The sequence below is a fragment of the Sus scrofa genome, chromosome 1, assembly GCF_000003025.6.
Source record: "Sus scrofa isolate TJ Tabasco breed Duroc chromosome 1, Sscrofa11.1, whole genome shotgun sequence".
NCBI lineage: Eukaryota > Metazoa > Chordata > Mammalia > Artiodactyla > Suidae > Sus > Sus scrofa.
Genome location: NC_010443.5, coordinates 108,097,393 through 108,122,534, shown reverse-complemented (window position 1 = coordinate 108,122,534; position 25,142 = coordinate 108,097,393). Strand labels below are relative to the sequence as shown.

Sequence of the window (25,142 nt, the reverse complement as noted above, 5' to 3'; positions counted from 1 at the left end):
GAGGTTTCTGGGCTAGGGGTCCGATCGGAGCTACAGTTGCCGGCCTGCAACACAGCCACAGCAACGCCGGATCCTTAACCCACTGAGCGAGCCCAGGGACCGAACTGGAAACCACATGGTCCCTAGTCAGATTTGTTTCCGCTGTGCCACAATGGGAACTCCCCTACCCTTTCTCAATTAGAATCTGTCTCTCTTCTGTTTTCTGGAATATTAGATACCTGTTTCTTCAGTCACCATGGTCTACCTCACCTCCCAGTTGGTTGGAGCCCCATCTGTCCCAGACACTGAGTCTTTCATTGAGGGGGATGTCTTGTCCTAATCTGTCACCTCCCTTCAGAGCCAGAACACAATCAGCGTTTGTTCAATGAACTGGCCACTTCTATTTCTCAAATGTGCCCACTGCTGGGTCTCCTCTCAGGGGCAAAGAATCTTCTCCACAGGTCAAGGGTTTCACAGACACAGGAGAAAAGGCCATTCAGTTCCACATTTACAGAGGCTGACAGTGGGGAGTGGTAGCTGAGGCCATGTCCAACCCCCACGTGGGCCACTCACACTTTGTGATGGAGTGAGTAGGAAGTCGCCATCTTCATAACCACCTGGAGAGGTGGGTGGCTGGTCTAGGGAGGGGGTTCACAGAGGAGACTCTGGCTTCTACATTTTAACTGTCTTTTGTCCCTTCACTGCCAGCATCCTGCATCTGCGAAACCACCGGTGACCATGCCACTGCCACCCTTCCACGTGGCACGCGCCTCTGCCTCCTCAGGAATCACTAGTCAGGAAGATGTCACATGCTCACCCTGACCTCCCCAGGACAGCATTTGCACAGAGCACAGAGGCTGGCCTTTCATTCACAGCCTGGTGAATGAAAAGATCCTCTGTGACTGCAGATGGGCCAGCCCACAGAGCGGTGCACCCCCAGGCCTTCCTCCATTGAGGTACCAACATAAGATACCATCCTGCCACCACTGGCCTTGCCCTGTCCTGTCACTGTTACAACACCAGCTGTGGGCATGTGGGGAGGAACCAAGCAGGTCCCCTGGCTGGGCGTTCCATAGGCCTTGGGCTCCCCTTGACATTAGGTTCTGATGCCAAAGGGTGATGGGAGCTGGACCAGCCAGGTGACAGAGGGAAGTCCCAATATCCTCGATTTCCCTGAAAGACTTGGTGGGCTGTTTTCAGTTCACTTTGCTTTGTCTTTGGAAGTTCTTGGTACAGAAAAGAGTCTGTGTATAAAATATCTAAATGATAAGTCATTACCCACGTATGGGCATGAACTACTGAGGAAAACGTCTTCAGGTTCTGAACCCAGCTCTGGGGCTGACTAGCTGGGTGACTCTGGACAAATCCTGTCCTGTAAACTGCTGTAAAAGGAGGGTTGTCAAGTGGTTTCTGAGGAACCCCTCGTATACACAGTGTATGCCAGGATTCTAAAATAACCCCTCTTCCTCCCTTCTTCCAGTCTCCCTGATTCAAATCATCATCGACATCTTATTCCTTTTATTGCATTTTATTTTGATGTTCACAGAAAAGTTTGCCCTGAGTTGCTCAAGTGGGGGCCTCCTTGCCTTAGGGAACCTGTTGATCTGGCCAAAGAGACCTTTAATCTTTGCAGTGCCTTATGCCGAATGACAACACGATGTCTGGTGACAGGGCAGGAAAGTTCTTAGATCGTAGATAGGTCATTTGTACCAATTCTCCCAGGGAGGATGTAGGAAACTGAGTTTTGCCATCTCCCAATGATTCCAAGATGTGCAATTTTTTCTGATCTCTGAAATCAGGACTTATCTCCCCATCAATGGCATCAAATCTGTCTGAAGTGAAGGTGGGTGCTTCAGGAGATGACCACACTGCTTGCCAGCCATCAGGGCCACCCAGCCTCAGACTGTCTGACATCAGATTCTCTGCTTGAGATTTTTTGGATCCCACTAATGATGCAAACCTGCACTGGTACCACTGACCCAGGGCTCCTATCTTCAGGGGAGGATTTTTCCATCCCTCTACCCAGTGTCAAGGTTGAGATGCACATGTTCCCTTGCCTTCCCTTCCTGTCTGGTGGCTTTATTTCTCTCTCAGCTACCCTTTTGGTGAGGGAGCCCCAGCTCCATGCCTGGGGTCTCCTACTGGACCTCCCATTGTGGGCTTTTTATTGTTTTGGGGTCACAAAATAATGATGCATCTTACATTTGATGAAAATACAGCTTCTTATATTTGATGAAAAAAGTCTGTTATAAATACTACATGATATCTGAAGTGCCCCAGTATGTCAATAGAAAAGGAGGTAAGGTTTTGAAGAATTGTTTTCATGGTATTGCTTTATCCTAAACTACTCCTCTGTCTGTGCTGCTCACTAGGCATCCCCACCTCCACCAGCACATCAAGCTGTTGACCGCCCAGCACCTATCATGGCTCCCTATGATTCCTGGGATGAAGGCAGAGCTCTTTAATATGGAAAATCCCTGGAGTTTCCATTGTGGCTCAGCAAAAAAGAACCTGACTAGCATCCATGAAGATGCAGGTTCAATCCCTGGCCTCGCTCAATGGGTTAAGGACCTGGCGTTGCCTTGAGCTGTGGTGTAGATCACAGACATGGCTCAGATCTGACATTGCTGTGGCTACAGATCCCATTTGACCCCTAGCCTGGAAACCTCCATGTGCCGAGGGAGCAGCCCTAAAAAGACAAAAAAAAAAAAAAAAAAAGGAAAAGCCCTGCTGGTCCTACCTTCTCTCCAGCCATACCCACACCATACTCCTATTCTTCTCTCTCTGGCTTTTTTTCTGTCTGTGCAATTTCGGCTCTAGGATCCCCTCCTGGTATGACAGCTGTTGGGAGCATTTGCTTAGAGGATCTCTCACCAGCTCAGGGACATCTTCACTGACTACACTGACCCCTTGGCGCAGGCTCTGGCAGGGGTGCAACCTTCTCCTTCATAGCCTATGTCTCAGCTGTGGTCCTATCTTTGCAGAGTGTTCATTTTTTTTTTTTTTTCTTTTCAGGGGTGTACCTGAAGCATGTGGAGGTTCCCAGACTAGGGGTTGAATTAGAGCTACAGCTGCCAGTCTGTGCCACAGCCACAGCAATGCTGCATCTGAGCTGTCTGCGACCTACACCACAGCTCACGGCAACACCAGATCCTTAACCCACTGAGCAAGGCCAGGGATCGAACCTGCAACCTCATGGTCACTAGTCAGATTCGTTTCCACTGTGCCACAACAGGAACTCCCAGAATGTTCTTGATTAATGTTGGAATCCTTCACTGTACTGAAAATGTCTGTGAAACATGCCTGTTTTTACTCAGCATTGTATCTCTGGGGGCAGGCTGAGTGTCTGGCAATTGATAGGTGCTTACAAACTCTGTGAGTGGACAGATGGATGCATCTCGGTATAACCCGCCCCACAGCAGAAAGTGAACTCGTGGAACCTGGGGCAGTTAGGGCAGAAGGAGCAACAGATAGCATCAAAAGGCCTCCACTTGTGGTGCTATTGCCACACTGAGCAAATCACATGCTCTCCATTTCCTCATCTCCAAACTGGGACTGGCATTTACCCCGCCTGACAAGCGGGGTTGAGAGTCTGTGAAGGCCCCAAGAAACCATACAATCTGTTCCCCCACCCCTAGGCCTTCAGCACAGTGCTAGGCCCACACGCCATGCTCGGTCTCTGTGAGCTGGTGGACGGGCCCCTCCTCCAGGCAAAGGGAGAGGAGATGATTCTGTCCTCAGGGAGGGGACCACTCAGCCTTATGCTTCCCAAGCTGAATGTCCACACTCTTTAGCCCTTAAGTACATAAGAAGAGGAAGCTGCTCGCTGAGCCCTTTTTGGTCTTCATTCCCTACACAAGGGTGGAGAAAAGACAGGCTGGTCTTCAGACAGGGACAGGGCTGGATGGGAACAGTAAACCATGTAACTTCTAGGACACACTTCTTGGAATAAGTGCTTGAAGGTGTGAGGCTTCCACCTTACCTGGCAAAATACATAAGGTTGCCTACGTTACCACCTAAACACGAATGTTAAAGCGGATCTTTATCGAAAGCCTCACTATCTCCTCCCATATATCTCATCTTTATGTTTCATCTGTATCAACTAGGGATGAATGATCCTGAGGAAGTCATTTTCCCTCTCGGAGTCAATTTCCTCATGAGTTACATGGAAATAATAACAATGATAATAATACTGCCTACCTGCCTGTCTCCCAGAGCGCTTGTAAAGATCAAAGACGCAAAGGTTGGTAAGTGAAAAGTCAGTGTAAATGAAAAGTAAGATTTTCTCCACACATTTAAAATCCCTCCTTCAGCAGCAGGAAAGCACCAAGCTGACTTACTGTTATCCCTCATTAGCTCAAATATGACCCAGGACCAGAAATCTTTTGGGTGGGAAGTGAGATGTGAACACACCCATTATCACAAGTCAGTTATCAAGCCTCTCCCCAGGGACCGCTGTCCTCCCTCTGAAGGAGCAGACGCTGAGGGGTATTCACTGCTGATCATTTGAACAGCTTGGCTGCTCTGCCAGCCACCCGCTCAGAAAACCAGGCTGGTGAGAGGAAGTGCAGAATGAATAATTAGCTAGTTGTGCCGTGATTCTGGATTCTGCAGAGGAGGTGGAAGGCTATGCTACAGACACACACCCCTGTGGGATAATTCTAGTGGATGCCCTGCCTGGCAGGGCAGTTGGGAACAGGCTTCAGCAAACCATCCAGGAGGCATTACAGACTTGATTCTGGAGCTCAGAGCTGTAAGCCGGCCAAGACTTCCTTGCTGCAGGATCTGCTGAACAGCTCCACCAGGGACTCATTGGTGTCTGGGTGGAACACGGAACCCAGTCTGTCCATGCTTCCACTCTCCAGCTGGAAGCCACCCACTAGTTCCTGGAGCCACTGTAGGTCTGCCGAGAGCTCCTGCCTCAGAGCTTCAAACTGTGCCTGCAGATGGTCCAATTTCCTGGCCGTGTTTCCAAGACTGGACCCTGTGGCCCGGATGTCCTCTCGCAGGAGCTTCTTCAAGGATTCCACTTTGCGGAACTCGTACTTGAGCTGGGACAGGTCATGCCGGGCCCTCTCACTCTCCTCTCGGTACCAAGCCTCCTTCTCATTGTAGATGGAGATCAGGGTCTCCACATCATCCTGAATGGTGTCATGGGCCTCTGACAAGGCACGGCATCCCTGGTCCACCTGAGCCACGTCCTCAACCACACGGGCAAAACGCTCAAAGTTGACGTAGGTGTTGTTGGGGGGCATGCTTGAGTGGCATTTGAGGGTGTACTCTCTCAGGCGCTTGGTCTTTAGCTGGGCTGGCTCTGCCTTCCTCTGTTCTGGGGCTCTGCTCTCTCCCTTGGACTGGTGGGCATTTAGACAGAAGGGCCAGAATTAATGGGACACAGCCCCAGGTGCAGGCAGAAGGCACACGAGCAGCCTCTGCATTCACCGCATGCACCAGGCCCTGGGAGGACCAGGGTCAAGGAGGACGGTGTGCTGTCTGCACACTCATTTCAGGGAAAGAGGGTCCACAGTCATTAGAGAGTGTCTCCACACGCGTAGCATTTAGGGGTGCTCACACAGAGAAGCGGGCTAGAGCCAGGATTTTGCAGACATCCACTCAAGGGCAGAAGCACACAAGGCCACAGCAGATGGAGTGGGCCTGGGGGCTTCCCTCCAGGGCCAGTGAGCTCCGTGGGCCTTGGCAACACTTGGCACACTGAGCAAGGAGGCAGCCTTCTGTGCTCTGGACCCACCCCAAACGTTGGGGGCCCTTGCCCATTCCTCAGTGGGCAGATGAACCTGGCCTTCTCCAGAGCACTCCAGGCCTCCCTGTTCTCCACCTCCCATAGGACTCTGCCCCTTCTCATTGGCACCCTCTGATCACCCTTGCCAGCCCCCTCATCGAACAATTCTAGCAAGTGGGAGGTCTGGTGTTGTCCCTGGGTGTGTACATCTCATCAGGCAGCAGAACTAGGAGGGCCAGAATCCCACTCTCCCAATTCCAATCCTGCCAGAGTGCTCTGCACCAGCACTTTACTGTGACTAGACTGCAGGGCCCTCTGCAAAACCAGCAGCTGGAAGCCCAGGTACAAAGCGGATTAGGCAGGCAATGCCCCCACCATCTCCAGAGCAAGCACAACTGCCCTGAGGAGCAGCTGCCTCTCTTCTCCACCCAGCCTCCACCTTGGAGCCCCATTCCCTGAGGGCTCCCAGTGCCTGAGGAAGCCAGTGACCAGCTGGAGGGTCACCTTGAGTAATCAGAGCTTGAAAAGTCAGAAAGAAGGAACCCTGGTTACAAAGCTGAGGGTTTTGTTTGTTTGTTTGTTTGTTTGTTTGCATTTTCTAGGGCCGTTCCCGTGGCATATGGAGATTCCCAGGCTTGGGGTCTAATCAGAGCTGTAGCCACTGGCCTATGCCAGAGCCACAGCAATGCGGGATCTGAGCTGCGTCTGCGACCTACACAGCTCATGGCAATGCTGGATCCTTAACCCACTGACCAAGGCCAGGGATCGAACCCACAACCTCATGGTTTCTAGTCAGATTTGTTAACCACTGAGCCACAATGGGAACTCCCAAAGTTGAGGTTTTTAACTATCACTGATCTCTTTCTCTCTACAACTGAGGAGTCCTGATTCCTTCTTTGAGAATGACAGTGACATGTCCTCTGACAAGGAACCCTTTGTAAGATCAACCCAAGGAACAAAGGTTTCAACTGAGGTTTGTACAGGTTTCATTTCATAAGTCACCAGAAACCATGAAATAGAAACCTAGCAACCTTCTGGAACAAGCCCAGATTCTTCAGAGCCCCTGACTAGCTTCCATCTGTGCTGAAGGGTCAGTGTTTTGAGCAAAGGCCTCTCCACAGGCCCCCTGCATCTGGCCACCCCAGCCAGCCCCAGTGACAGAGCAGGGACCTGCTCACTGGCACTTATCACTGTGCCCTTACCGTGATCCAGGGGTGTCTGAGAGCCTCTTGGATGGTGAGCCGTTTCCTGCAACAAGAATCAGAAAACAGTGATGATCCTTGAGAAGCTGAGAGCAATGGTCTCCATTCTTACTCTTCTTACACCTGCCATTTGGCATTCTTTGACCATTGCCCTCAAAGTAGAATATCAGGGAATGCAGAGACAGATGGGGAACTGGCTGCATGCCCGGCACTCCAGAGAAAGTGGTCCAGGCAGACCTCTGAATAAAGTGACAGCACATAAATCTTCATCTTTGATCCCAGAGTTGAAAGGCCCAGTCCCATCCTGCAGGAGAGTTATAAATGCTCTCCATTGCAAAAATGTTGGTGTCTGTTTTCCCTTTTGCATCCCAGATCCCTTCTCTGCCCTTCCCTGCTCTGTACCCAGTTAGGGTGATCCCACCCAGCACTGACCCCACTCTGGCTCTCTCTCTGAAGTCTGTGGGACCAAGAGGACATGGCCTTCTAGGGTCTGTGGACTATACCCCTGCCTCATCTAGGCCGTGCCCTGGGCCAGCACCCTACAACTCCCTGCCCATTTCTTTCTTTGATCCCACAGCCACAGGGCTCACCCTGGGCCCTGAAAAAGGGGTAGAATTAGCGGGTCTCCTTTGTCCTCCTGTTCTGACCCCTCTGAGCTCGCTTTCCCCCACTCACATCTGGAAGTGGCCTGAAAATCCAGCCACTTTCTTTTTCAATCCCAGTTCCAAATGCCTTTGGGATAGACTGAAAAAGATAATGGGCCTTAGAGAAACCCAGGCAGACTCTCTCTTTCTCTCTCTCTCTCTCTCTCTCACACACACACACACACACACACACACACACCACACAGTTACCTGCATTTCAGCAGGAAAACAAAGCAGAAAGACTTGAGCAAAGAAGATGAATGCCAAGTCGTGGCCAGTCCACATTCCTCAGCACTTGCCCAGATTAGATCATTAGACCACGGTGGTCGATGACAGCCCGCGGCAAAGCAGGGACCGACTAACACGTCTTTAGGAGAGGCGGCAGGAGAGGGTCAGTACCTGAGAAGCCAGTGCTTTTGTCTGTCCTCTTACCGGGTCTCTTTAACCAGAAGTTTCCGGATGAAGTCCTTGGCCAGCTCGCTCGTCTGGCTGAAGAATTCCTCGTCAAAGTTGTAACTCACTGCTGTGATATTTGCCAGTGTTTCCTGCTTTGTGTCTCCCAGGAAAGGGGATGCTCCGCTGAGGCTAAGCACACAGAGAGGGAACATATGACTGTAGGAATGTAGATAGAAGCGGGGGCAGTGGACTCAGGGACCCTGACTCGTACTGCTGCATGGAGATGGGAGGCTCCCCACAACCCTGCTGCCCCCTATGGGTGGCCAGTCAGCAGCTTTTCAAATGAGTCCACTTTGGTACACTTTATGAAGCCCCTACTAAGGACCTGACAGGGAGAACCTATGTCTTCAAGGGACATAGGAGGAGCGGGAAGAAACAAGAGGTGGGGGAAGAAACACAGAGACCTGGCTCTTCATGATCCCCAGCAGAACACAGAATAAAATAGAAGGCCAGCCAAAGGATTGGGAGAGCATAAGACAGAGGGGAGGCCCAGAAGAGGCTTCATGGGAGAGCTGACATTTGCATCAATTGTGTCCTGAAGAATGAAGAGGCTGTCAGCAGTCATAGAAGAAGAGGGAAGGTCTTCTCGGCCAAAGGGAGCAGCTTGAACAAAGCCTGAGAGATGTGACAATAGATGAGCCATTAGGACCTGGAAGGGTATGTAAGGGTCCCCAGCAGGGTTTGCCAAGAATGTGTCATTCATCCAGCAATCCCATTCCTGGGCATAACATCGGAAAAAAAAAAAAAAAAAAAAACCCAGCTATAATTCAAAAAGATACATGTGCCCCTATGTTCAAAGCAGCACTATTTACCACAGCCAAGACATGGAAACAACTAAATGTCCATCAACAGGTGAACAGATGAAGAAGATGTGGTATATCTATACAATGGAATATTACTCACCCATAAAAGGAATAAAATAATGCCATTTACAGTAACATGGATGGACCAAGAGATTATCATACTAAGTAAACTAAGTCAGAAAGAGAAAGACAAATCCCACATGTTATCATTTATATGTGGAATCTAAAATATGACACAAATTAACCTACCTATGAAACAAAAATGGGCTCAAAGACATAGAGAACAGACATGAGGTTGTCAAGTGGGTGATGGTAGAAGGATGAATTGGGAGTTTAAGATTAGCAGGTGTGGAGTTCCCTGGTGGCTCAGCAGGTTAAGGATCTGGCATGGTTCCCACTGTGGTTTAGGTCACTGCCGTGGCACAGGTTTGATCCCTGGCCTGGAACATCAGCAGATGCAAATTCTATAGAATGGATAAACAATAAGGTCCTACTGTACAGAATAGGGAACTATATTTAATATCCTGTAATAAACAAGAATGGAAAAGAATGTATATACATATGTTATAACTGGATCACTTTGCTATATAGCAGAAATTAGCACGACACTATAAATCAACTATATTTCAATAAAGTAAATTAAATTTTATTTTATTTTATTTTATTTTATTTGTCTTTTTGCCATTTCTTGGGCCACTCCTGTGGCATATGGAGGTTCCCAGGCTAGGGGTCGAATCGGAGCTATAGCTGCCAGCCTAGGCCAGAGCCAGAGCAATGCAGGATCCGAGCCGTGTCTGTGGCCTACACCACAGCTCACGGCAACGCCGGGTCATTAACCCACTGAGCAAGGCCAGGGACTGAACCCGCAACCTCATGGTTCCTAGTCGGATTCGTTAACCACTGCGCCACGACGGGAACTCCAAGTAAATTAAATTTTAAAAGATAAAATGCGGAGTTCTCTTGTGGCTCAGCAACTTAAGGATCTGGCATTGTCACTGCAGTGGCAGGGGTTCGGTCTCTGACCCAAGTACTTCCATGTGCTGCAGATGCAGCCAAAAAAAAAAAAAAAAAAAAAAAAGACAGAGACAATGTATCATTCAAACAGCGACTCCTAAATTTACTGTCTCCTGTCCCCTATTCCAGATGTGCCATTGTCCCACAAGTCCCTGTGGCCTAACCTCTCTCCATTCAGCCTCTACCTTGATTAATAATGTCACTTTACAAATTACCTCAGCTAGGAATTTCCCGTCACGGCTCAGTGGATTAAGAACCCCACTAGTACCCATGAAGATGCAGGTTTGATCTCTGGCCTCGCTCAGCGGGTTAAGGATCCAGTGTGGCCATGGGCTGTGGTGTAGGTCGAAGACATGGCCTGGATCCCACGTTGCTGTGGCTGTGGTGTAGGCCAGCAGCTACAGCTCCAATTCAACCCCTAGCCTGGGAACTTACATATGCCACAGGTGTGGCCCTAAAAAAGAAAAGAAAAGAAATGAATTACCTCAGCTAGAAACAGAGCAGCCATCTTTGACTCTTCCTTCCATTCCTTCATACCAGCTAACTGGCCAAAAAGTCTTATTGGTTCCACTTGCTAAATATCCCTAAAAGGACACCCCTATGTCTCCCGACACCTTGTTGGTAGAGTGAAAGCAAAGTCAACTGGAAAAAATCTGATATTTTAATCCTGGGTTTGAATCCCAGCTCCGCCTCTCATGTATGAACCTAGGAAAGTTACTCAACCTCTCTGAGCTGCTGTTTCCTCATCTGCAAACTGAAAGAAATAAAAGTCTCCATGTCACATGATTGTTGTGACTAAATATATATAGAATGTTCCATGCAATCCTGGCCCATACTAAGACCTCTGGAATTGACTGCCGTTATTATTGTTATTATCAGAATGCAAAGTTCTCTTAATGACTCTCCGTTTTCCATAGAATCACATCTAAATTCCTGAGCAAGGCATCAGCAGCTGGTCCCTACACGTGACCAGTATATTTCACCCCCCTCAGAACACTTAACTGTTCCCTTCCTCAGCTAGGACAGCCCTTCCTTCTCTTCCCACCAGAAGAGGTCATCTCATTCCTTACAGCCCAGTTCAATCAACCTCTTCTCTTTTCTCTGTCTCCCACCCTCCCTCCCTCTCCTTCTCTCTCTTCCATTAAACACTCTGTCCAGTGGCTCTCCCATTTATTTGTGTCTCACAAAGCCACATTCATACCTAAAGATAACCTTGGTCCCACTAAGGGTAAGAGTTAGCTGTCTGGTGTCACCGCCCCCCCCCCCCCCCCGCCGCCCCAACACAGGGAGCTCCAGGCAGGCAGGACAGACCCCTTCAGTAGTATTCTGAGTGTCTGGCACAGTGCCCACCAGGGAGCAGGAGGTCAATAAACCACATGGAGCTCAATGAGCTACAAGAAGACTGTGGGGAGTTCCCGTCGTGGCGCAGTGGTTAACGAATCCAACTAGGAACCATGAGGTTGTGGGTTCGGTCCCTGCCCTTGCTCAGTGGGTTAACGATCTGGCGTTGCCGTGAGCTGTGGTGTAGGTTGCAGACGCAGCTCGGATCCCGCGTTGCTGTGGCTCTGGCGTAGGCCGGTGGCTACAGCTCCGATTCAACCCCTAGCCTGGGAACCTCCATATGCCGCGGGAGCGGCCCAAGAAATAGCAACAACAACAACAACAACAACAACAACAAAACAACAACAACAAAGACAAAAGACAAAAAAAAAAAAAAAAAGAAGACTGTGGGCCCCAGAGACACTAGAATTCCTTAAGATTTCAATGTGAAAACCAGAGTTCTGAAGACATCTAGGTTTCAAGAGCCAAGGTCTGAAAATTCTGATGCTAATCTGGAACTACAGAGCAACGCATCGAATTCCTCTAGGGCTTTTAAGAAATGCTGATGCCCATAAGATGGCGGAATAGAAGGACTGGAGCTCAACTTCTCTCCTAAAAAACAACAAAATTCACAACTAAAGGCTGAACAATCTCCACCCAAATGGATCAGAAACCTTAAAAAAGATACCCTACTCCAGAAGAAAAAGAGGAGGTCACATCAAGAGGTAGGAGGGGCAATTCTGCAATATAAACAACCCCATACCTCTGGGCTGGGAAGCTCCACAGACTGAAAACTAACTGGTTCACAAAGACTCACCTACAGGAGTGAGAGTTCTGAGCCCCACATCAAACCCTCACGTGTGGAGATCCGGCACAGGGAGAAAGAGCCCCTGAAGCAGCTGGCATTGAAGGCCAGTGGGGCTTGTGTGCAGGAGCTCCACAGGACTGGGGGAAATGGAAACCCCATTCTTAAAAGGCGCACATGGACTTTCATGTGCACTGGGTCCCAGGGCAGAGCGAGGTCTCCATAGGAATCTGCGTTAAACCTGACTGCAGTTCTTGGAGGACATCCTGGGAAAACAGGGGTGAATGTGGCTTGTTATGAAGGATGGACATTGAAAGCAAAGCTCTGGGGAATATTCAGCAGCTTGCCTTTCTCTGGAGGTGGCCATTTTGGGAAAATCTGGCCCCACCTGTCAGTCAGTGCTGAGAAGCCCCAGGGCAAACAACAACCCAGGTGGGATCACAGCCCCACCCCTGGGTAAACAGGCTGCCTAAAGACCCCTCAGGCACACAGCTGCCTCTAACCCCATCCAGAGACTAAGCCCCGCCCATCAGAGGGATTAGAATCAGCCCCACCTACCAGGGGGCAGGCATCAGCCCCTCCCATCAGGAAGACAACAGCAAGCCCCCATACAAACTTCAACCACAAGGGGGGCAGACACCACAAGTAAGAGAGGCTACAACTCTATTACCTGTAAAAAGGTCACCACACCAAAAACCTATAAAAACGAAAAGACAGAGAACTATAGCGCAGATGAGGGAAAAGGGAAAAACCCCAGAAAATAGGCTAAGTGATCAGGAGATTCTCAGCCTCCAGGAAAAAGACTTTAGACTGTTGATGCTGAAGATGATGCAAGACATTGAAAAGAAACTGGAGGCAAAGATGGATAACTTATAGGAAACACTGACCAAAGAGATACAAGATATAAAACTGAAATAAGAAGAGATGCAAAATAAAATAACTGAAATACAAAAATTCACTAGAAGCAGCTAACAGCAGAATACAGGAGGCAGGAGAATGAATAAGTGAGGTGGAGGACAGATTAGTGGAAATTACGGATGCGGAACAGAAAAGAGAAAAAAGATTGAAAACAAATGAAGAGAGTCTCAGAGAACTCTGGGACAACATTAAACACACCAACATCCGTATTATAGGGGTGCCAGAAGGAGAAGAGAGAGAGAAGGGCACAGAAAACATATTCCAAGAGATAATAGCCAAAAACTTCCCTAACACAGGAAAGGAACCACTCACTCAAATCCAGGAAGCACAACGAGTACCATAGAAAATAAACCCAAGGAGGAATACACCGACACACTTATTAATCAAACTAACCAAAATTAAAGACAAAGAGAAAATCTTGAAAGCAGCTAGGGAAAAGAAACAAATAACATACAAGGGAACCCCAATAAGGTTATCAGCAGATTTTTCAGCAGAAACTCTGCAGCCCAGAAGGGAGTGGCATGATATACTTAATGTGATGAAAGGAAAAAACCGCCAACCAAGATTGCTCTACCCAGCAAGACTCATTCAGATTTGAAGGAGAAATCAAGACCTTCACAGACCTAAGCAAAAGTTGAGAGAATTCAGCCATAGTAAACCAGCCTTACAACAAATACTAAAGGAACTTCTCTAGGCAGAAAATAAAACACAGCAACAGGAAACAAAAATTCCACAAATGACAAGGCTCCATATAGTAAAGATACGAAATCATCCATGCACAATTATACCACCAAAATCAGAAATCATGAGAAGAGGTGGGTACAAATGCAGGACACTGGAGATGAACTTGCAATGAAGAGAACAACAACTTAAAACAATCTCATATACATATAGACTCTTATATCGAAACTTCAGAATAACTGCAGACCAAAAATCTACAATTGATACACAAACAAGGAATCTCTGGAGAAGAAATATATCTCATAGTAAATAAGAGCATAATCCACCATGAAGGGGGTCATGTGACATCATTCTTGGAATGCTGAAGTCTTCTTAGATCTGATTCTGATTTCCTCTCCATCAAAGAATTTATGATAATTATAATTAAATAATGCAACTGTACAATTAAATAATACAGTTATACAACTGTGTTATTAATAACCATTTCTCTCTATGGTACAATATAAGGTCTATAATGTCTTATTTATCACATCACCTAGAATGGTGTAATGCCTTTACTGAAGAATCAATAAGATGTAACAAATGAGGACATATTTATATAGTTACACTGTTTTTTAACCAATTTATGCATTTTATATTTTACTTATTTTCAGAGGGTGTATTATTTTTGTTATTCTTACCAGTTAAGTTATTCTTTTTATTGTGCTATATAAAATATTTAATGGTATATAAGGCTTTCTTCTTTATAAATTTTAGTTCTATAATATACACAATTTTAATACAATGCTAATTTTTAAAGAAAAATTGAAATGTAATAGATAATACTAAATAGTAAAGATGAAAGCCATACAAAATGGGATAAAGTATAGAATAAATTTCCTATTTGTCTCAGCATAGTTTCCATTCCACTTCTCCAGAGGGAGTCACTTAATCTCTTTCTTCAGATCCATGATATAATAATCTGTGTGAATGTGACTGTGTTTAAATATATGTATTTTATTCTGTAAAAAAAATAAAATTTCAAAAAAAAAATTTTTTTAATGAAAAAAAAAGAAATGCTGATGCCCAGACCCCTCCCCTAGTGATTCTGATTTAACAGATCTGGAGTGGGGGGGCCTGGGTCACGGTAGATATTAAGGGGCTGGTGTACAGCCAGGGCTGAGATCCTCTGCAGCAGCTCGGGAGTCCCCCACATCACATAGAGCTCCCAGTGCCAGCTCTGCTGAGAGGAGTGAGAGGAAAGGTTTACCCGGGTGCTGAGGGAGTTGAGCACTGGTGCCCACCTCCTTCATGCCCCCAGCTATGTGCTGGTTCTCACTCTGTGTGCCATTAAAAAAAAAAGCATTTTCTGGAGTTCCCGTCATGGCGCAGTGGTTAACAAATCCGACTAGGAACCATGAGGTTGCGGGTTCGGTCCCTGCCCTTGCTCAGTGGGTTAACGATCTGGCGTTGCCGTGAGCTGTGGTGTAGGTCACAGACGCGGCTCAGATCCTGCGTTGCTGTGGCTCTGGCGTAGGCTGGTGGCTACAGCTCCGATTGGACCCCTAGCCTGGGAACCTCCATATGCCGCGGGAGCGGCCCAAGAAATAGCAACAACAACAACAACAACAAAAAAGACAAAAAAGACAAAAAATAAATAAATAAATAAAAGACAAAAGACAAAAAAAATAAATAAATAAAAGCATTTTCAGAATTCCTGCTATGGTGTCACTCCATATGCTGCATGGTGGCCAAAAAAGAAAAGTAAATAAATAAATAAATAGAAATTTCAAAAAAGCAGAGTTCCCGTGGCTCAGCGGTTAACGAACCCTAGGAGCATCCATGAGGACGTAGGTTCAAACCCTGGCCACTCTCAGCAGGTTAAGAATCTGGCATTGCTGTGAGCTGTGGTGTAGATCACAGACGCGGCTCAGATCCCAAGTAGCTGTGTGCTGTGTAGGTCAGCAGCTACAGCTCTGATTAGACCCCTAGCCTGGGAACCTCCATATGCCGCAGGTGCAGCCCTAAAAAGACAAAAGACAGGAGTTCCCGTCGTGGCGCAGTGGTTAACGAATCCGACTAGGAACCATGAGGTTGCGGGTTCGGTCCCTGCCCTTGCTCAGTGGGTTAACGATCCGGCGTTGCCGTGAGCTGTGGTGTAGGTTGCAGATGCGGCTCGGATCCCACGTTGCTGTGGCTCTGGCGTAGGCCGGTGGCTACGGCTCCGGTTCAACCCCAAGCCTGGGAACCTCCATATGCCGCGGGAGCGGCCCAAGAAATAGCAACAACAACAACAACAACAAAAAAGACAAAAAATAAATAAATAAATAAAAGACAAAAGACAAAAAAAAAAAAAAAAAAAAATTTTAAAGCATTTCCCAGTAGTGCTATGAGAGGGAAGAATTGGGAAGTACTGATGAAATGAATACCAACTAACTGGCTGTGTCTGTGTCTGAGCAGCCCTGGGAAGTTTTCAGGTTGGCTTATTTAAGCCTCACATCACACCCCTGGCAGGAAGTTTGTGATTCCTATTCTTCGGATGAAAAAAACAGGCCCAGAGGTTAAGTCTCTGCCCCAGGCCTTAGAGACGGAAAGTGACAGATCCCCTACTCAATGCAGGAAATCTCTGCTTAAGCAACTTAATACTTCAGAGACAGGAAAGAGAGACTCCGGGTAAAAGGGAAGAGAGAGAACATGAGAGGAAAAGGGTTCTCAGGAAAGGGAGGGGGAAAGGCAGAGAAAGAGGCAGGATGGGGGTGCTCTGCAGCTGGAGGGCTGTCCCACGGCTTCTGAGTGAAAACCGACATTCTCACAGGAAACCTGGGTCTGAGTGAGGCTGAGCGGGGGATCCCCGGCCACAGGAGGGACACAGACACAGGCTGTGTCAGATGGAAGGCCGCAGGCAGCTGTCCTGGGTTCCTGCCCAACCCCAAGCTCAGGGTCAACTATATGAAATGCAGCTGAGAGCCCTTAGCCTCAGATTGGCTGTGTAGATCTGACACATGTGGCCATGGTGGGTGCTCAGGAAATGTCAGCCTGTCTGTGTGCCTGCCCCTCTCTCATCCCTCCCGCTTCCCTTGGAGCTGAGCTGGGTCCAAGCCCCGGGACCAGTAAGACTCACAGGATGTAGGTGATGACGCCTATGCTCCTGCAAAAGAAAGAACAGTCAAGTCAGGAAGTGGCTCTCAGGGCCCCTTCATGGCATCCCCTGCATGCTGTCTCAAGCCCCTTGCCCCTCCCCACCCCCCTCTGCAGCAGCAGACTGGGGCTTGTCCGGAGTCATCCAGCTCTGGACATTGAGTCCAAGAACCCAAGTTCAAGATCAGACTCTTTCATTGGCAGCTGTGATCATTATTTCTGAACCTCTTTCTCCCCATAAAATGAGGGTAAAGAGAACTGTCCTACAGGAGTGCTGGGAGGATTTTCGAAAACCAAGTAACCAAGGTGCTCAGCCAACTGTAAAGCACTGTTCACATGAAACAAGTCCGCATTTCCATAACGCAGTGGTTATCATGTTCGCCTAACACATGAAATGAGTCACTGCAGTATCCCAGGGCTCAGCACAGCGTGCAGAACGTAAGAGGCTTCTGTGGATCACTTGGTTGACAGAATGAGCTACTGTCACTATCATCATTAGCACAGCTGTAGCAGGCCTCAGGGGTGAGCCAGTCCCTTCAGCCTCAACTGTCCCCTTGTTCTCTGCTCGGCCGTGTGCTAGCTGGCCAAAGGTCCAGCACTCCTGGAGCAGCCAGAGGCTCTGAGAGGTGAGTGTGGAGGGAGAGGTTCTCATGGTCAAGGGAGATGTCAACCGGAGCCAGAGTCTGGGACCACCTAGATGGCCTGTACCACTTACCACATGTCAGCCTCCAGTCCCAGGGGCTCATAGTTCACAATTTCTGGAGCTGAAAGAAGCCACATTGAAGAGTCAGCAGGAGTATGAAAAGGAGAAGAGATAATTGTAAGGAATTTTAGGGAAGCTGGGGCCACATGTCTCCATCCTGAATCCTCACTAAGGACGATCAGAGAGGCAGATGGAGACAATCTGGGTCTAAGGATTTTGAGGAAGGAAGTTGCCTGTTATCCTGTTGTGAGGAAGAGGGAAAGCACATAGGGACACTGCTGGAAAAGGAAGAGGAGGGTGGGGAGAGGAAGATGCAGGAGGTGGTGTAGGGCCTATAGACAAAGCCTGCTTTGGGACTATCTGCTGGAGGAGTTCCCTGGTGGCTCAGTGGGTTAAGGATCCAGCACTGTCATTTCTGTAGCTGGGTTTCACTCCCTGGCCCAGGAATTTCTGTATGCTGTGGGCACAGCAAAAAGAAAAAAAAAAAGAAAAAGAAATAAAGAACTGCCTCCTGCTGGAAACAATTCAGGTCAACACTGAAAGGTGATGGAGGAAAAAAGAAGACAGAGAGGGAATCCACACTCCTCTGAGTCTGTCTGAGGGGCAGGAGGATATTCTAGTGGCCCTAAGGTGATAGGCCTGTGGTCCCCGAGGGGCATCCCAAGGAAGATGTTCAGGAAGAGACTGGGTATCATGCAGAGGGCCAGAGCCATCACATGTGGAGTCATCGCACAAGCAGAAACAGGAGCCATGCGAGTGCTGCCAGGACCAGGAGAAGGTGCAGAGTGTACGAAAGAATCTTCTGAGGACAGAAGAGGACCTAGTGCTGCCCAGACATCAAGCCACGAGCACGGAAAAGCAAGGATTGAATTTCACACTCACTGCAGTGCCCAGAAAGTGCCAGGTGTGGGAAGCAGAGATAAGGGTACAGATGACTCTTTAAAAAATCTTGGTGGTGAAACAGAGACAAAAGAGAGGGCAATAACTAGAGAAGGGAGGACAGTATTGAGTCCGTTTAAGCACTAATGGAAAAGGTGGATTGGGGGAAAGGCTAAGTATGCTCATCTAGAACAATATTAAAACCACTGCAGGAGTTCCCGTCATGGCGCAGCAGAAATGAATCCCACTAGGAACCATGAGGTTGCAGGTTCAATCCCTGGCCTCACTCAGTGGGTTAAGGATCTGGTGTTGCCATGAGCTGTGGTGTAGGTGTCAGACGCAGCTCAGATCCCACATTGCTGTGGCTGAGTCGTAGGCCGACAGCTATAGCTCCGATTAGACCCCTAGCCTGGGAACCTCCATATGCCACAGGTGCGGCCCTAAAAAGCAAAAAAACAACAAAAAACAAACAAAACCCCACTGCATTTATAAGATGGGCCCAGCATCCCACCCTCTTGGCTCTCCCTGCTGCCAGATATAGGGAACCACCTTCCTAGTTTTGCTTACTTCTTAGATTCCTAAACATGATGCTGTACTTGACTTTTGCTCCCCCCACTCAACATCCAATGTCACTTGACTTTTGCTCCCCCCACTCAACATGATGCTTGTAGCATTCACTGAATGTTGACCCTCAGTCTTTCATCTTTACTGCTATATAATAGTCCACTGTGTGAATATAGATCACCTTCTACTCATTTACTTGGTGATCATTTGAAAGGTTTCCACTTTTTTTTATTATTTTATTATATTATCACCTTTTTTTTTTTTTTTTTTTTTTTGTCTTCCTGTGGCACATAGAAGTTTCCATGCTAGGGGTCACATTGGAGCCACAGCTGCTGGCCTACACCACAGCCACAGCAGTGTGGGATCCAAGTCTCATCTGCAACCTACACCACAGCTCACGGCAACGTCAGACCCTTAACCCACTGAGTGAGGCGAGGAATGGAATCTGCATCCTCACGGATACTAGTCAGGCTCATTTCACCTGAGCCACGATGGGAACTCCTCCACCAGGTGCTTTCATCAGTCCAATTTTCCCCCTGTGCTTTCCATCTTCTTTACTGTCTTTTTAAATTTTTTTATTTTATTGATTGACTGACTGTCTTTTTAGGGCCGCACCCATGGCATATGGAGGTTCCCAGGCTAGGGGTCCAATCAGAGCTGTAGCCACTGGCCTACACTACAGCCACAGTGATACCAGATCTGAGCCTTGTCTGTGACCTAAACCACAGCTCATGGCAACACCGGATCCTTAACCCACTGAGCACATCCAGGGATCAAACCTGAGTCCTCATGGATGCTAGTCAGATTCATTTTCCACTGAGCCACAAAGAGAACTCCTCTTGTCTTTTTAAAAACATTTTTTTTTTTTTTTTAGTTTTCTTATTGTTTTTTCTTCAACTTCTATTTCTGTAATGGCTATCCTAGAGACTTTACTATAGCTATCAAACAAATTCTTTTTTTTTTTTTTTTTTTGGCTTTTTAGGGCCGCACTTAAGGCATATGAAGGTTCCCAGGCTAGGGGTCTAATTGGAGCTTCGGAGCTACAGCTGCTGGCCTACACCACAGTTCATGGCAATGCTGGATCCCTAACCCACTGAGCGAGGCCAGGGATAGAATCCACAACCTCATCGTTTCTAGTCGGATTTGTTTCCACTGCGCCATGACAGGAACTCCCACAAAGTCTAACATAAGTCAACATTTTGACCCTTCTCTAACAATTCAAAAACCTTCAAAAAAATTTCAAGCTCTCTGTCCTAACATTATTTTCTTCAGCTTTTAGTTCTGTCTAAATCCCACAATTAAAGCCTCATCATCGTCATTTCAGAAAGAAAATGATATTTGCCTAGAATTCACTGATTTCTTTGCTCCTATTCTTGCACTGAGAATTCTCTTCAGAGGTCATGTTCTTTAATTCAGAAGTACGTCTTTCAGAAGTTCCACTAATGAATATCTGTCAAAGATTAAGTGTTTTTATGGTTTTGTCTTTTTTGTTGTTTGGTTTTTGCTTTGTTTTTCCAAATCTTTTACCCTCATTCTTGACATAAATTTCCCCATAATTATGGCCTCTTTATTTTTTTCTCAGTTCTTTGGAGATAATACTCTATTGGACACTGGCTTCCATTGCTGTTTTGAGAGGTATGCTGTTGGTTCAATTATTGGCTTTTTGTTTATTTTTGTTCTTTTCGTTTCGTTTTTTGTAGATAATCTTTCTTTTCTCTCTGGCTGCTTTTTAAGATCTTCTCTTTATCTTCGGTGCCCTATAGTTTAACAATAATATTGTTATTGATTTTGGATCTATATGGATTTTTTTTCTGCTTGATATATAATTTCCTTTCTGTATCTGGGGATATACCTTTTTACATCAGATCAGAAAATTCTCAGCTTTTCTTTTCAGGTATTGCTTTTCTATTCCTCTTTATTTCCTCACCTAGGAGTCCAAATAGACCTCTGTTAGGCTTCTTCATTTAACTTTATTTCACTTATCCTCTCTTAAATGTTTCTATGTCTTTGTCACTCTGGTATTCTAGCTAATTTTTTCTAGCTCAGTCTTTCAATTCTTTAATTCTCTTCTCAGCTGTGTACGATCTGCTGTTTGGCTCATCCATTGAGTTTTAAATTTCAATGAACATATACTGAATTTCTCAAAGTTCCATCTGGGTCTTTTAAAAATTCACCTGACCATTTTTGAGTCTCTTGTTGCTTGCTTATTCTTGTGAGTCTACCTTTTATTTCTATATACATTCCATTTACTTTATAGTCAATATCTGATAATTTCAATATCCTAAATCCTTGAGCATCTTGCTAGTCTCTGACTGAAATGCTGTTATGGGCACTTACCTTTAGGAGAGGTCCCCTAATTTTTTTAGGGGGGGGATTTTCAGGGCCGCACCTGAGGCATATGGAGGTCCCCAGGCTAGGGGTCGAATTGGAGCTACAGCTGCTGGCCTATGCCACAGCCACAGCAACACAGAATCTGAGCCACCAAAGCTCAGGGAAACACTGGATCCCTGACCCACTGAGCAAGGCCAGGGATTGAACCTGCATCCTCATGGATACTAGTCAGATTCGTTTCCCCTGTGCCACAATGGGAACTCCAAGAGGTCCCCTTTTGAATATTCTTGCTGCTCACAATTCCAGCTTTAAGTTCATTTCACCCACATTTGGGGGCAGGGCAGGTGATTTGAAGGAGTTACTGTATTTAAAGATTTATCTTACTTCCTATGAGTCCAGAATTGCATTAAAAATATTTTCTCAAAATCCAATTTTGTAGTGAGAGAGCCTTTTGGGTGACCTGGTCCACCATACTCCCAGAAGCCGACACTTCTTTTTAATCCTGGTCTCAGGCTAAAGTTTCAAAGAATGGTGGGAATAGCGAAGAGTGGTTATAACCTGTTTTCAGGTCTCTTGGGAAAAGGAAATCATCATAATTGGGGCAGGGGCTTAGAGAAACCACCCTCTCTGTCTACAAGGTGCAAACAAAACCAGTTCTGGGCTGGAGCTGAGTCACAAGAGTCAACTGTGTGCATCTTTTTCTAACTCTGAATCCAGTGACTTGTTGGTATTTGAAAAGGGCAAATGCTATAAATTAGGGCTGTACTTGTTTTGTTTTGAGACTAGTATATTTACCAGTATACCACTGGGCAAAACCCTCCACAGTCTGGCCTTGCTCATCAATATCCCACTCACACTGCCAGCCTGCATGAACCTTTTGCTCCATCAAGAATGGAGCATGGATGGAGTTCCCATCATGGCTGAGTGGTTAACGAATCTGACTAGGAACCATGAGGTTGCGGGTTTGATCCCTGGCCTTGTTCAGTGGGTTAAGGATCCGACGTTGCCATGAGCTGTGGTGTAGGTCACAGACACAGCTTAGATCTGGTGTTGCTGTGGCTGTGGCATAGGCTGGCAGCTACAGCTCCAATTAGACCCCTAGCCTGGGAACCTCCATATGCCATGGGTATGGCCCTAGAAAGGACAGAAAAAAAAAGAATGGATCATGGAGACAGGTTGGCAGGTGGGGGGGGGGAAATGCGCTGGGGGTTTGGGATGGAAATGCTATAAAATTGGGTTGTGATGATTGTTGTACAACTATAAATGTAATAAAATTCATTGAGTAATTAAAAAATAAAATAAAAAAAATTTTTAATTAAAATTAAAAAAAAAAAAACAAGAACAATGGAGAGTAGGTTTTCCCTGATCAATGCACTCATCTTGGCCCGACACTCCTGCTATGGTACCTCTGAACCCAGGATGTATATCGCTTCTATCTTGGCTCCTTTCTCACTCTCTCCCTTCAGACCCCTTCCTGCCCATAGTACCAACATTTTGTCCCTCGCTGACTCAAAGCTGACTGATCCCACTGACCTTGAGAGAAGAAATATCTTGTCTGAACAGTCTGCAGAGCTGTCTGTATCTCCTGCTTTTCAATTAACCACATCTGTCTCATAACAGCTCTTCCATTATTACCCTGAATTTCTAGTTGAATCATTTATTATTATTCAACACTTGGTATGAACTTAACTAAATAAATATATGCATTTTTACTACACATGTGCATGCTGGGCAGCAGCAGCTATCTTGGACAAAATTTGAGATTAAGACACCTGTACCCCAGGTTCAAGTTGGCTCTGCCCCTAAAGTCACTGTGTGCCCTGGGTGTGCCATTCTGGGTGTGGTTCTTTATCATCACTGTGTCCTCAGTACTAATATCTGTCATACAGTAGGTGGAGAATATCCATTGGTTGACCTTGACTAAAATCCCCTCACTCTCTAATTCCACATTTGTTAAACTAGACCAGATGATCTGAAAAGATCCTTCCAGCTCTCCTATTTGATGGTTTGATGTCTTGTTTTCACTTAACTAAATGGAAAGCTTCCTGGGGGCAAAGTTTTCTTAAAGAGAGAACCTGGTGTAATGGAAAGGGCATAAGTTCTGATGTATCTGTACCTGGATTTCTGCTCTTGGCTGTTTCCACTGGTTGTTTTGCCTGGAACAAGGCAGTTGATGGAGAAAATATTTTAAATCTGCTTCATGAGATTGCATAAGTATTAACTGGGTGATGTCTACAGAGCTTCAGGCATGGTGCCTGGCACACAGCAAGGTTTCCTGGCCAGGGGATCTGCGGGGCTTCAGCAGTTTCATTCCACAGTGGCTACAGAGCTGGTATGCGTGGCCTAAAAATCCTTCCAAGAGGATGGTCAGACACAGCCTGTCTTCCTTTTTGATTAGACTGAAGTCAGAAGTCTCAGCCCCCACGTTTGGAGACCATGCCCTCCCCCATCTCTGGACCACTCCAAACTCCCAAAGCAGAGAGATGATGGTTCTTAACTCATTCCCTTCCCTCTGCAAGGCTGTTTCATTATGACTTTCAACCTGCGGCCCAAAGTTCCATGAGGGGGTTTCTGGGGCCTGGGCCGAGGGTGAAACAGAGGGAAGACAGAGCTGCCAGGGCCCGGCCAGAGCTGGCCCCCTGTACATGAGTAAAGGCCGGGCAGGCAGGAGAGGCAGGGGGGGTGGATCTGGCATCTGGCAGATGATTTCCTTTTCTTTTTCAGAGATAAGCCTAAAACTCACCAACAAATTCTGGAGTTCCAAAAATGTTCTTAAATTCAACTCCATCTTCTATTTCATGAGCCAGGCCAAAGTCAATCAGCTTGATGTGTGGAATGGGAATATTCTTGTCCAACAACATAATGTTTTCTGGCTAAAGAACAAAAAAAGAAGAAAAGGGATTTTAAAAAAAAAATGGTAATTAAAGCCCTGTTTTGTGTTTTTGCTTTGGAGTTTGGGTGGGGTTTGGTGTTCTTTTTTAGGAGACCAAAACAGCATAAAGCCTTTCTTGTTTTCGTGCCCTCAGTTTTCTATGACCTCAAGGACAGCCACAGCACCAAGGGCAAGGCCTGGATTTTACCAAATCTGCTGCTGCAGACTCTGACTTTAATCCTGCTCTGTCTCTGAATGGCAGATCCCTTTAATGCAGTACCTCTGTTTTCCCATCTGTCAAATGGGGTAGGGAGATACTTGCAGCATTTCCTAAATACAAAACCACTGCTGTGTGTGTGTGTGTGTGTGTGTGTGTGTGTGTGAGAGAGAGAGAGAGAGAGAGAGAGAGAGAGAGAGAGAGAGAGAGAGATGGGGGAGGGGTACTGCAACTTAGCCTCTCTTTATACTTGGCTTATTGACCTTCATCTTCCTGAGGACCTCCTTCTCCTGGCTAGCCGGCTTCCTGTTGACAACACTCTCCTCCTCCAGACTAATGGTGTAGCTTCCACTTCTCCATGTGTTTAACTAATTTTGGCCCTCAGTGGGACACAAGAAAAAAGTACCTGATTTCCAGGAAAAATACCAGCTGCCCAGGTCATTTCCAGCCCACAAACAGCTGCTAGATCTGACACAACAATGGGACGGGGAGCTAGGCGGGGGACAGCCCTGCCCTGGCCTCACGCAGCCCAGGCTCCCAATGAGGCTAGAACAGGATCCTGAGCCTACCCTTCTTACTCCCACCCAAACCGATCAGAGTATGCAGGAGGCAGCGAGCAGGTCCCTCTGATTCATCTTTTTTCCTCTGGCTCCTCATCAGGACTGTTCTAGATCCCATTCAAGATGGACTGCCTTGAAAACAGATAACCACACAAAAACTGGTACATTTACAGCAGCATATTCATAATAGTCCCAAAGCAAATGCAACATAAGTATTCATCATGAGTAAATAAATAAAATGCGATATACTCATGCAGCAGAATACTATTCAGCCATAAAAAGAAATGCTGGCAAAGAAAAAAAAAAAAGAAATAACGTACTGAAGCATGCTACAGTG

At 46.8% G+C, this 25,142-nt stretch overlaps 1 protein-coding gene across 4 annotated transcripts in view; it reads right to left on the bottom strand.

Annotated features, from left to right (window-relative positions):
* DAPK2 (death-associated protein kinase 2) overlaps positions 1–25,142 on the bottom strand; it is a 134,450-nt gene that overhangs the window by 9,189 nt on the left and 100,119 nt on the right. For 2 of the 4 annotated variants that reach the window (XM_021093314.1, XM_021093345.1), the window contains 6 exons: positions 23,900–24,029; positions 17,395–17,443; positions 16,663–16,689; positions 7,998–8,150; positions 6,922–6,967; positions 1,492–5,333 (listed from right to left, as the gene is read on the bottom strand). In XM_021093314.1, the coding sequence (XP_020948973.1) occupies positions 4,725–5,333; positions 6,922–6,967; positions 7,998–8,150; positions 16,663–16,689; positions 17,395–17,443; positions 23,900–24,029 (1,014 nt within the window). In that variant the 3' untranslated portion in view covers positions 1,492–4,724. 4 annotated transcript variants of the gene reach the window in all.